Genomic DNA, 14448 nt, shown 5'->3' on the forward strand with positions numbered 1-14448 from the left:
TTATTGATAGTCTGACAATGCTAACATATAGTTAAACCACCCACATAAAACCCCTAATTGAAAAAACTTAATTTTGAAGACAAAGTTCAGTGTCTCATTAAATTGTAAACAGTAACTAAAAACAATTTCTAATCTTCTGTTGTGGAGGATGGCCCCCCCAAGCCGCCAGGTGGAGCCCTCCTTGCAGCATGGAGGTCCCCAGAAGACCAGCAGGGCATCATGGACAATGGAGTTTTTATGCACAGCCCTGCTGGATGCCATGGGGGCCACAAGAGGGAGCTGCAGGGAGGACCGAAGATTTCTTCATGCCCTATGACCCGGAAGTTCGTCATAGGAAGAGCGACGGGCTTCCGGGTTGAAGAAAATAACTTTTACCTGACCCGGAAGTGATTAAGAATCACATGGACTGGGGATTGGGAACACTTCCGGGTCAGGAGATATAAAAGGACTGCGGGAGCTCCTAGACGGCGAGCTGAGCTGGGTGGAAGGGTGGCAACGCGTCTGGGAGCTGGAGGATTGATTTATTGTAGTATTAGTGATTTATATGAGTATTGTGGTGGAGAGTGCGTTTTGTACACTGTGGAAGTTTAATAAAGTCAAGGATTGGACTTTTACCTGGTGTCTGGAGTCGTGGACAAGGGTTCAAGGAAGTGAGAGCACCCCCTATCTACCACACTGTTTAGGTTTAATAATCTTGCTATTAATGTTTTGTAATTTAACAAGACCCTTTATTGTATTATGGCTAGTCAAACTCTTAGTTCATACAATTTGGGAGTCAAGCAATGCACTGATTAAAATGAATGGTATGGAACTTTTGTTTTTGATAAAATTAAGACGACAGTTTAAAGGCAACAATTGTCAACATGCTTTTCTGGAACATTTATAAAATTTTAAAAACTGTATACCAGTATTTCACAAGAAATATGTTGCAATCGACTTCTGCAATTACTTGCGTTGCTTGACCTTAAGAACAAGCCCCAAAGCAACACATTAACAAAAAAATGTAAATGCCTCTGTATATTCTCTACTGCATGTACAATTTCTTAGAAAGCAAGGTCACTCATTATAAATATCTCTCATGTTGCTAAGTTACACATTGTTATATACAGAATGCATAAAGTAACAGTAAAGTAAAAGATCTTATGTCAATCTCTGTGATTTAAGTTGAAAATCAATGCTTATGTAATTATTCCACTATTGTAAAACAGACATTAAATGTTGGTTTAAAAGCCATAGTCAATGATGTATACATTGACTTCCTGTAGAGGCACATATTAAGCACAAAACTTGCCTACAGAGTAGTCAATGGATCAGCACCTGCATATATGAAAATACTTGTGAGTATTATCTGTCCCTTCTCAACCACTCAGGTGTGCTGATGAATAGAACCTGGTGATGTAACCTCTGCCTTGCATTAAATCTTAGTTCAGACTCTTTTCATGTGTAACTCCAGGCTGGTGGAATAAGCTGTCCACCTCCATTTGAAATTCTGACTCCCTCAATGTGTGTAAAAGTTATGAAGACTCTCTTATTTGGTGAATTTCTGTCTAAGTGATAATTAGTTATTAGATTTTGTAACTTAGGAATTGTAATTTTGTTCTGAGATCTTCACTTGTGATGATCAATTTTGTAAACTGTCCAGTAACAAAGCTACAAGCAGTTATTTTGCTTTACTACAAAATTCAACAAGCTGGTCATTAAGGAGACAGGGGCAGTTGTGGAAAATGAAGGATCTCCACTGAGTAATAGAATTCTATATTTTAAACACTATACCATATTTGAGCAATACTTATTCTCAGTCCATAGTAAAGTGTTTGTGCAGGAAAGTACTGAAATGGAAGTAATTCAGACAATTTTGTTTAATTTGTTTCAGCCAAACATTCAGCTGCACTGTAATAATTACTTATAAGGGCACATTTTTAAAATGTCTATATTTGCTCTATTTTGAAGATGGAATCAAAGTACTAGCTGATTACAGGGAACTCTACATTTTAAAAGTTTTCAACAGATTATCCAAGAAGAACTGCATCACTCTTTTGGATGGGTGCCCCATAGACTCCATTTTAAACCATAATAACAGGCAAGGTACTTTTTGCTTTCTATATCCATTGTGATTATGACAACAAATAGCCTGCAGTTTGATTGCCTTCAACACCACATGATTAATGTTTTTCTGCTTCTGTACATGATGTAAGGAAGACTTTTAAAGCAGTTAACATCCATAAGGAATCTGATCTGGATTCTGAATATCATGGCATGTTTTAAAAACCTGCACAATGAATTAGTTGACACCTTCAGTGACATCTTTAATATTGCAAATCCAGACATAGATAATCCTCAGATAATACTGCAAAGATAATTACACAGTTTTTAATGGATCATAACTTATCAGACCCATGGAGGTTTTTAAATCCTAACCTCAGAGCGTACAACTTCTTCTCACCTGTACATCATTGTTACTCAAGAATTGATTATTTCCTTATAAAAAAAATTTGTCCGGTAACAAATCTTTTAAGTATGACACTATTATTATCTCTGACCATGCACCTCTGATCATGGAGCTTAAATTACTGCGTTCTACACATTCATCTTGTAGCTGGCATCTTGACTTGCATCATTAGCTGATGAGAACTGCAAAGAATTCATATTCAAGCAAATTGATTATTTTCTTCAGACAAATGCATCATTAGAGGTCTCACCAGGTATACTCTGGGAAACTCTGAAGGCATTTTTAAGAGGAGAGATTATTTCATATCTTTCTCAGAAAAACAATTTGGAAACCAAGAAGGCATCTGAGTTAATCAGCGAAATTACCAGAATAGATCTAGAATACGCCAGGTCTCCAAATTAGGCACTTTATAGGAAAAGACAGGTTTTGCAATCAGAATTTAACCTCATTATTATGAACACAGAGAGAAGGCCAATAAGATCTTAGCCCAACAAACCCACGAGCAGGACTTCTGCAATGCAATAACATCAATTACAAACACAGACAGAGATAAAATTATTGACCACAAAAATATAACTTACACATTTAGAGAGTACTATAAGTCCTTATATTCTACTCAGTTTAAAGAAGATAAGAAGACACCATCTAATGATTGTCTTAATTCTTTAGAGATACTTAGTGCTGTGGAACTGGATAAACCTCTGAGTTTCAGAATTACTAGATGCTATAAACTCACTTCAAATTGGGAAAGTAGCCGACCCTGATGGCTATCCAGTGGAATTTTACAAAAAATGTTCAACCAAGTTAGGTCCACTATTATTAGCAACATTTATAGAAGATAAAGACAACAAAATTCTACCTCAAACTTTTCACCAAGTATTAATTACCATCTTTCCTAAGAAAAATAAGGAACTACTACAATGTGTATCATACAGACCAACCTCACTTCTGAACAATGACTTATACCATAACCAGAAGAACTGAGAAAGTGCTTACTTCCATAATATCAACCAACCAAACCAGATTTATTAAAGGAACACACTTACCTTCTAACCTTTGACATATTCACCCCGTAAATTTAACATTCCAGAGATTTTATTATCTTTAGATACAGAAAAAGTATTTGATATGGTTGAATGGGGCTAACTATCACAAACTTGAGTTCGGCCCAAGCATATGTAATCAATCAAACTACTTTGTACTAGTCCAGAAGCCTCAGTTTGTATTAACAACATTATTTCAGACTACAGTACAATCCCTCTTAACTGGCCGACGGATTAACCGGCCTGTTAAAATAAAAAAAAAATAAAAAATGTAATCCTGAGTTCTTCTTTATATGTATGCACTTCCTTCTTTCCTGGAAGATGAGAGGTATTTTAAAACCAGCAAACAACAAAACAGTGTTTAAATTAAATAAAATGCAGTGTATCAAAAGTCTTCTTTAAATAATCCATTAAAACGAGTGAATTAGTGGAGGTTAAAATCCATTAGTAAAAAAACAAGTCCTTTAAAAACAATACAAACAAGGTTAAAACAATGGCTGGAAGCAAACAGTGCCTTCTTCTTTCTACCTGGCGGCTCCCCTGCTTTGGGCTTTGCAACAGGGGAGTCGCCCTACCTGCAGAAGCAGCTGTCTTCCACACTGGTCAGGTGGCCCTCCAATCCCTGGCTACGTCAGGCTCCATCCGGACCGATACTTGGGTTCTTTCCCCAGCGGCCAGGGCACTCATGCTGGGGCTAAACCAGCCCAAAGCCTCCACGATTGCCGCTGCCATTCGACGGCCAGTCGTCTTCAATACTGGTCACTCCAGCTCCGTGATCGCTGAACCAATCGGCCACATATACCACGCCCCCTCACTAAGCCGCGAGTGTGGTGATTATTTATTTAAAAAGTGGCCTTTTTGACTTGAGCTGTGGACCCGCTACACCACACTGTCCAGTAGTCGTACGAGAAAAAAAACCCATGTGCGAAATCGTGAATGAAGCCTTGTGAATATGGTTTCTTCAGGAACATCGAAGAGGTACAGTACATATCTTAGAAATATTTTTCTACATGAAAATAGGTATGCGTTAGATTAACTGGCCAAAACGGCAACCGGCCATGGGTCCAGTCCCGAGGTGGCTGGTTAAGAGGGATTGTACTGTACTTCAAACTAGAATGTGGTACTTGACAAGGATGCCACTTACCACCTTTGCTCTTTGCAATCACCATTGAACCACTGGCTATATACTTTCAAAATGCATCAGAAATAACATTTTCAGAGAAAGGATTCAAAAAAGAAAATATCACTATACAGTACACCCCCAAAATTCACGGGGATTACGTTCCTACAGACCCATGAATTGTGAAAAACCACAAATTTTGGATGTGGTTAAAGTTTAGTTTAAACCCTACATATGCCCCCAAAACACTTTAATTTAATTTCAAACTCAGCTTAATACATTACCTAAAAATAAAGAATGTAAAGGTAAACCCGTATATTGTACTGCTATGTATCCCGCAGTGCTAGATTGTAAAATACAGATGTTACTGCTATATGTACTGTAATTCATGCAAGCGCAACTTCATTGCCAGAAGCCTTAGACAGTGCAGCTCGTTTCTGCGGCATCATGGGGCTTTAACCCTTAAACTGCCACATACTTGGGGGTTAATGCATCCCTGGGTGCCAAATACGTTTTAGCTGCACTTTAAGTAAACATCACAATTCACAAAGAAAAAATGAAATTTTAATGGAACACATTTTTTTCATGCAAAGAGAATCACAATTACTGCAACACTGATCATTTTACACACTGCTAACAAACTGTAAAAACTATTTAAAAAACTACTGGAACAATATGTACAAAGTGCAACTAACGCCATGGATGAAACTCAGTAAATCACTGAGCCAACTGCCCTTGAACTGGCTGCACGCAAGCACACAGAGGTAAGCGCTGATGCTTGAAGGCTCGTCTAGTGCAGCTGCTCAAACCCAGGGACAGTGAAGCTGTAGTACTGCAGAGTGGGTCACAGAATTGCACAGAAACACAGGAGTCTGTAGAGACAGGAACTTTATGCAAACACTTCAAATAAACATGTCTCTTTCAGAAGTAAAAGGAGCTCAGTATGCAGTTAGTTATCGATTAAACAATAGACATACATCATAGGGGAGCACAACCCACAACAGGAGCAGAGAATGTCTAGGGGAGGAGAGAGAAACAAAGCAATCAGCCAGAAAGGACAGCTGCTGTTCAGGCTTTTAAGTAAGTGTAGTGTCGCGCGAGAAATATATCACGTACCAGAGCAGCAGCAAGTAAGCCCAGCAAGTAAGGGAGCAATGTGAAGGTAATCTATCAGCGTTTTTTAAGAGGGGGTTTTTGAGGAGCATCTGTGTCTTCTCACAAGGGGCTGCCGCTAAGATTCACACCATTGAGAAGACAGTGATTTATTTATTTTTATGGTGGACAATCCCAGGGACGCACCCAGCCTTGACCCGACTAGCGCATGCTCACAAAAACAAAGCAAACCGGTAATTAAACAGCAAATAAAGAATGTAATGAAAACAATGATACCACCCCTGTTCCCCTTACAGCGATTACACATTAAATACAACATAGCACAAACAAAAAACACACAGTAAATCATGAAAAAGTTAATGAAAAACGGCATCGGATGAAATGTAATGATGAAAATTGATAGTGCAGAGATCCGCACGTTGAATGGAAATGTACAGATGGTCCTATCGGTAGTTTCTGAAATGGTGAAGACGGGTGGATGGGTTCAGGAGTGCTCCTTTCTTTGCAGGATGGCCATAAATCCACTTACAGTCCTCATGTACACAGGCAGACGGCAGGCAATCCAGAGGCACGAAACAATCCAGGACAAATTGAATAAGTACAGGAAAACCCAACAGAAGGCAGACAGACCAGGAACTTGAAACACAAATTACAAAAACTTTTTTTTTTGCTTTTGATCACCGGCGCCCTTTTTAAAATCCGTGCTGACATCCTTTGACCTCAACAGCCCCCATCACCCTAAGCTGAAGACCAATCAGAGCCACTGCAGGGACTGCTGGGAGTTGCAGTTTCAAATTCTATTGGCTAATTTCACCATCAAAAGGCGCGGTTTCCTCTACAGTTGCATCCTCTTCTCTCTACAGTACAGTATTGCCACGATAAAAAGCCATAAAAATTGCGCAGGATATTTGCGGTTTCCGCTAACAATTATTAGTTAGGTTCTAAGGAAAAATCCGCGAATGACTGAGGCCACGAACTCTGAACCGCAATTTCGCAGGGGTCTACTGTATACAGATGATATGGTACTGCATATATCTGACACACAAAATTCCATGCCAGTAGTCCTGAAAGCGTAAGCAGACTTTCAAAAGATACCTGGACTCAAAATCAAGTTGAATAAAAAAGTGCTTTCCAATTAATTCTCTAGCACACAATACTGGGCTGGACAGCTTCCCATTTACTTTAGCAGACCAGTTTAAGTATCTAGTGGTAGATATCACAAGTAAATATAAACCTCTTTATCAACAAAATTTTGATGTATGCATGAAAAAATACATGAATAGTTGATCTTCCCTCTAACTTACATTAGCAGGGAGAATCAGCATTGTTAATGTCAATGTCAATTTATTTAAATAGCACATTTAAAACAACATAGTAATGCTGCGGCCAAAGTGCTTTACAATAATAGAAAAAAAAAAAACAATAAACAATAAAACATAAATAGTAATAAAATATATGAACATAAAATAAGATACATAATAAATAGAAATACTGTTATATAATCACAAAGAGGAATCCATCAGTATTACTGAAGGTCACAGAATGCAAGTGAATAGAAATGAGTCTTTAATCTTGTTTTGAACAGTTCAATTGTAGACGACTCCTTTATATGATGAGGTAAAGAGTTCCACAGGCGAGGGGCAGCAGCTGCAAAGGCCCTGTCCCCCTTGGTTTTACATTTGGTATGAGGGACAACCAGAGACAACTGACCGGAAGATCTAAGCACTCTGGATGGCTGGTGTAAAGCACACAATTCAGATAAATAGGCAGGAGCAAGCCCATGTAAAGATTTAAAAACTAGCAGCAAGATTTTAAAATCAATTCGAAAACTGACAGGCAGCCAGTGTAAAGAAGCTAAAATAGGAGAAACAGAGTCATACTTTCTTGCCCCAACCAGAAAGCGCGCGGTAGCATTTTGGACCAGCTGTAACCTGTGTATCAGAGATTTGTTAATTCCAGAATACAGCGAGTTGCAGTAATCGAGGCGAGAAAAAATAAAAGCATGAGCAGCTTTCTCAAGATCTTTAGAAGATAAAAAAGGCATTATCTTACCTAATAGACAAAGTTGGAAAAAGCAACTCTTGACTACAGAATTTAGTTGTTTCTCAAAAGAGAGGTTACTATCAAAGGTAACACCAAGATTGCGGACTTGAGGTTTGGAAAAGACAGAGGAAGAGCTGAGAAGTCCAAGACCAATTTGGGCTTTAGCCGATGGACCCACTATAAGCACCTCCGTTTTATTTTAATTTAGATCAAGAAAATTATTAGCCATCCAGGATCTTAGTTCAGACAGACAGTTGTGGAGTTGATTTGTTGCAGAGTTGCAGACGGGAATATAAACCTTAGTATCAACAGCATAGCAGTGAAAAGAAATGTTAAATTTCCTAAAAATTACTCCAATAGCATGAAGATATATAGAAAATAAGATAGGACCCAAAACAGATCCCTGCAGAACACCATATTTAAGAGGAGCATTAGATGAAAAAGATGAATTTAAAGTCACTGAAAAGTGTCTACCAGTTAAATATGACCTGAACCAGTTAAGAGCAGCCCCTTTAAGCCCAACAAGATGTTCAAGCCGCATCAGCAATAGTTCATGGTCAATGGCGCCAAAGGCAGCGGACAGGTCAAGGAGGACAAGGACTGCCGCATCACCTGAGTCAGTAATAAGAGAGATGTCGTTGAACACTTTAACTTTCACTTGAAGAATCAGATAGCACCTCTACAACTTATAAAAAATATTTTAAAGTCCCTTCGTTTCAAAGATCCCACGGTTCACTGGGGAAAGGATCTGTCACTTAATATTTCAGAAAAGAAGTGGAAGGCAGCCATGCACAGAATACACTCTAGCTCCATATGCACAAACCATTCAATCATTCAACTTGAAATGTTTTATCAAGCGCATTTATCTCGTTTATAATTGTCCAAAATGTTCCAGTTCAAGAGACAACCTGTGAATGTTGTAACCTACCTCCAGTCTTACTAGGCCACATAGTTTAATTTACATTAACAACATTTTGGAACACAATCTTAAAATGCCTATCAGACAACCTTGGTGCCACAATCACTACTAACCCATTAACAGCTGTGTTTGGTGTACTCCCAGATGGGTTTAAAGTGGAGAAGGACAAACAAACTGTAATTGCCTTTACTTCACTACTAGCAAGTAGACTTATCTTGTTCAACTGGAAGAATCCCACACCCCCCTCCCCCTTTCAAGTCAGTGGGTAACTAATGTCCTATCAAATTCTCACTTAGAGGATCTGTTCAAAACATTTTTAAAATATGGCAGTATCTAATCAATAACATTTTAGAATAAGCCTCATTTCAGGGAAAAGGATACTCTTCCTTTCTTGCTGCTTTTAGAAAGCAGCTTTGGTTGTTGACTCTCCTCTCTTTCTCTTGGGTGGGGTTGAATTTTGCTTTGTTAAGTTTGACTTGATTGGATGGAATGTTACCTGCTTCTAATTAAAATCAATAAAAAATATTGCACTACATGAGTCTGTAGTCCCTGCCTGCTGAATAAGGACATCAATAATCCTTATGCCTAAGAAAACAAAAGTGGATTGTTTGAATGACTATAAACCGGTGGCACTCACTCCAATTGTTATAAAGTACTTTGCCTGACTAGTGCTGGGATGCATTAAACTAAATATTCCAGATGATCTGCACCACCTTAAGTTTGCATTATTATCACAACCACTCCACAAAGGATGCCATATCCCCTGCATTTTACATCAACCTAGTTTATAGTTTACAGCTCACCATTTAACGCTATTGTAAAAAAAAAATTGACTATCAAACTCAAATTCGGATTTAGTGCCACTTACTGCAACTGGATGTTGCATATAACCAAGAGACTTCAGCATGTCCAGATTGGTAGCATCACATCCAACACGCTGACCCTCAACACTGGCACTCCACATGGAAGTGTGCTCCTCCCCTTATGTATTTCTTGCTCACCTAAGGCTGGGTGGCCAACTCCAATCATGAAATTTATTGATGATGTCACCATCATAGGCCTGATAACCAACAATGACAAGACAGCTTACAAAGAAAAAGCTTACCTGCTGACTCAGTGGTAGCAAGATAACACCTTTAATGACAGCAGAGGAGCTGTTCATTGACTTGAAGAAACTGAAGACAGACCATACTGCCATTTACATCAGAAAGGAAGATAGTCTCTGTAACCAATGAAATACAGTGGGCAAACCGTATTTTGGGTCTTGTCAAAAAGGCTCACCAGCAGCTCCATTTCCTCAGACATCTAAGGAAAGCTCACATTTATCAATCTGATCTTACTAACTTCTCTAAATGATGACTCCATCCTTACTGTCTGGTATATCACTTGTTGGGCTCAAGATTATAAAGTCAAGAAAGCAGTGACAGATATTATCAGCACCCAAATGTATTCTGTTCAGGGCATATACAACATTCACTGCTCTAGAAAGGCAAACAATATTACTAAAGACCTCAGCCATCCTACAGGACTCTTTTTTCACTCTTCCTTCTGAAAAACAGTAGAGCATCTTTGGTAGTTGCACTAGTAGTCTTGCCACAAGTGGTAAGGTTACTGAAAGGTCAGTCAAAACATAAAGAGTCAAGTGTCTGTGTGTGTGTGTGTGTGTGTGTGTGTGTGTGTGTGTATATATATATAAAAAAACCACATACATACACAAATACACTAGTATACCGCAAAGCTCGTTTATTAAAACAGGCTTAATGGTAAGTCCGTCTGTTTAAATTGGGACCTGCATTCATTAAACTCTGTTCACTGGATACTGTATGTCTCTCCTTATATCCTTATTTCTTTATGCTCCTCATTGCCTTTATTGGGCATTCTAGCACTGTTGTGGACGGCATGATGCTCGGACACACAATGCCGCACGGTTTATTGTCTTACACTGGCTACCTGCCCTTGTTCATCAGAAATACATGCCCTCTTGTGGATGCCAGATTGTTTATTTCATTTTACTAGTGGGCTTCGCCCCCTGCTTGCTTCGCTCGCCAACCCCTGTTATTGTTTTTCCGGATACACACTTTTAAGATTTTTTTTTCTATGAATTGTTGCTACTTCATTAGTTTCAATTTTTTATTCAGGACTTCTGTAAAAACAATATTTGGAATCTTTCGAGTCCCAACATGCTGAATCTTTTTAATGAGGTCAGTGAGACATGTGTTTAATGACTTTGTACCATAATTCAGGACAGCTTTCCCTGTTTGGAATTTCAGCACAGACAAAATGATCTACATCATCAGCAGTTAATATTTTTTTTGCAAAGTAACCAATAAATGCATGTGACGTAAACTCTGTTTTTGAAGTTCTTTTGACTTAAACTTCAAAGCCTTACAGTATTTACATATTTCTGACATATCACCTCTGTCCATATATTTGATCTCTATTTGCCTTTTCGTTATGTCTCAGAGTAATTATTTCTCTTTCTTTGCACTAATGTGATGTTTACTTTCTTTTTTTTTGACACTGACGTTTTTTTCTGCTTTCATATTCTGTATCTTGCTCTGCATGTGTTTCGTGCCTACGTTTTTTTTGAGTCTTTTGAATTCCAGTTTTCATTATCTCTAACCTGCTCTGCATGTGTTTTGCCCCCTTGTTTTTTAACCTTTTTAACCTTTTCTGACCTCGCTTTATCTTGCTTTTTTTTTTTTAATGACACCTGGTCCGTGGTGATTATTTTCCCTTTTTCGAGTAATAATTTCCGTTTGTTTGTGCTCCTGTGATCTGTACTTTCTTTTTTTTATACTTTCTAATTCTTCTACTTTCATATTCTTTAACTTTCTCCACATGTGTATCATGGCAACTATTTTTTTTTTGAGCCTTTCGAATTCCACTGATTTCATAATCTGTGACCTGCTCTGCATGTGTATAGCGCTAACGACCAGATTGGACATGCTTTTTTTTCAATTCCACTTGTTTCAGGCTGATAATTACTTTCCTTATTTTCTGAATTTGCACCTAGATTATTTGTCTCTCCAACGCTTTTGCATCTCTTTTCTCCGCACTACTTTCTTCTTCGCTTAGTTGTCTATGTTTCATTTATAACATATTGTTCTTATATGCTTTATATGCACTGAGAGCCCTGGATCTGTGTGTGCTCAAAGCCAAAAAACGACTGAGTTTGTTCAAATTGCTGGCTGCCCTTGCTCTTATTTATTTGTAAGTAGGGCATGTCTTGCAAGAATGTCATGTTCTACGTCATCGCGAGACGGTCCTGGGTCAATCTCTTGGCACAAAGTCTCATGTTTAAGGTCCCCACGAGACACTCCATGGCCAATCTCACTAGTCTTATGGTTCTTTTAAGTGTCTTCCGTGATCTTAACGTGAAGATCACGTATCGTTGCCCTACTTTTTCACTCCAGGATTTTTTTTTTTTTAGTAATAGAGAGATGTGTTTATTCATTTATACTACTATACTTTGTCAGCTGCTCTTAGGTGACATGAAAACAAGGACTTAATTATACTATGTACACTTGTGATGATAAACTTAAATTGACTTGAATTTAACTTTGCATATCAGAACAGAACAATATTTGACATTTCATTATCACAGATATGCTTTAGCTGTGTTAGTTTGGAAAGGGATTTGTGAAAAACAGTAATTATGTAGTATGGCCATTGCTGTTCTATATGATTAATATAAATGCACATACGTACTCTGCCCCTTCTCTTTTGCAATGTTGATATTTGCTGTGTTATTTGTAAACATATTCCGTGCTCTGGTCTTTTAAATGGATGTGTGCAATAACATAATAAAAAATTATTTCAGTTAGGTTTCATGGTTTGTATGATTTTCACACTAAAATATTAAAAATGAATTAAACTGGAGTAATAGGGTTCACATCCTGACTATTCAATGTGATGTAAAATAGTGAAAGAAAAACTTACAAAAACCAATCGACAGCGATGATCAAAGTAATATCTTCAGTTGGGAGCCCCACAGAGGTCAATACGATTACCATGGTAACAAGGCCAGCCTGTGGGATTCCTGCAGCTCCAATGCTAGCTGCTGTTGCAGTGATACTGATTGGAAAAACAGATTTGAAAATATCATTTGCAGTATGAACAAACATAACTTCTCAAACACCCTGAAAAAACTTTTCCTATCCCTTCTTAGAAGTACCTATTAAGGACTCCATGCTATTCCATCAGCAGTTAAAAGCTGGAGTCAGCACTTCATTAACACACACACTTTTCTGAGAAATCCACACTTCTTATAAAAATAAAAGTATACTTTATGTCACTTGAATAATCTTTGTATATCATTTTTGAAGCTTAAAGAAAGAAGCCTACTAGTTACCAGTGATTGTGTGAATAGATTTTTTTTAAATCACTATGAAACAAAACTGAACAAAAATGGGCGGAAAATATTTTGGCAATGTAGCCTTAATCAGGTGTCAACTTCAGTCATTATTCCAGTGAATTTCTATGATCAATTTTACATATTGCTAAATATAATTAATGAATGTTTGGTCATCCATCCATCATTGTCACAATTGTTTAATCAAGTTTATGGCCATGGAGCTTGGAGTCCATGCTAGAAGCACAGGACACAAGGCAGGAAGGAAACCTGAACAGAGGACACACAGACTTCACATTTACTCATACTGTGCCAGTTTGCTTAACCTGGGTATCACTGAGATGTCAGAGCAAATCTGCAGCACCTACAGAAAATTCCACACATACAAAGAGTGACTCCATACATACAACTGGGAGGTGAAGCATCAGCACTAACCCTTTCAAACAGACATTTTCTTACCCTAATTAATATGTGGGCTTAGTTAAAACATTTACAAATGAATTTTCAAAGGTGTATATAGTATATCAGTTAATGATTTGTTGTTGTAAGACCACTTAAATAAAGGTGGCTACTAAAAACAGAAACAATAATACATTTAATAGACATGCCCCTAGCAGCCACAAGACTAAAAAAAAATCCTGAAAAAGTACATCACTGTGTCACTGAAAAAACACAAGCTTTATTTATATATACAGTATATATATATATATATATATATATATATATATATACACAGTATATATATATATATATATATATATATATATATATATATATATATATATATATATATATATATATATATATATATATATATATATATATATATATATATATATATATATATATATATATATATATATATATATATATATATATATATATATATATATATACACACACACATACACAGTATATATATATATATATATATATATATATATAAACTGCTCAAAAAATTAAAGGAACACTTTGAAAACACATCAGATCTCAATGGGAAAAAGAAATCCTCCTGGATATCTATACTGATATAGACTGGCTAATGTGTTAGGAACGAAAGGATGCCACATCGTTTGATGGAAATAAAAATGATCAACCTACAGAGCCCTGAATTCAAAGACGCCCCAAAAATCAGAGTGAAAAAATTATGTGGCAGGCTAGTCCAATTTGCCAAAATTTAATTGTAGCAACTCAAAATTGTACACAGCACTTTGTATGGCCCCTGTGTTCTTGTATACATGCCTGACAACATCGGTGCATGCTTCTAATGAGATGACAGATGGTGTTGTGGGGGATCTCCTCCCAGATCTGCACCAGGGCATCACTGAGCTCCTGGACAGTCTGAGGTGCAACCTGGTGGCATTGGATGGACCAAAACATAATGTCCCAGAGGTGTTCTATTGGATT

The 14448-nt window shown here is 37.5% G+C and overlaps 1 protein-coding gene across 1 annotated transcript in view; it reads right to left on the reverse strand.

The window, feature by feature from the left end:
* The window catches only part of slc1a6 (solute carrier family 1 member 6), a 55222-nt gene that overhangs the window by 7310 nt on the left and 33464 nt on the right, over nucleotides 1-14448 (reverse strand). Inside the window, exon 8 of the mRNA XM_039767044.1 lies at nucleotides 12630-12764. Within this exon, the coding sequence (XP_039622978.1) occupies nucleotides 12630-12764 (135 nt within the window). The remainder of the gene's footprint in view (nucleotides 1-12629; nucleotides 12765-14448) is intronic.

Source organism: Polypterus senegalus, chromosome 10, assembly GCF_016835505.1.
Source record: "Polypterus senegalus isolate Bchr_013 chromosome 10, ASM1683550v1, whole genome shotgun sequence".
NCBI classification, from domain to species: Eukaryota; Metazoa; Chordata; class Cladistia; order Polypteriformes; family Polypteridae; genus Polypterus; species Polypterus senegalus.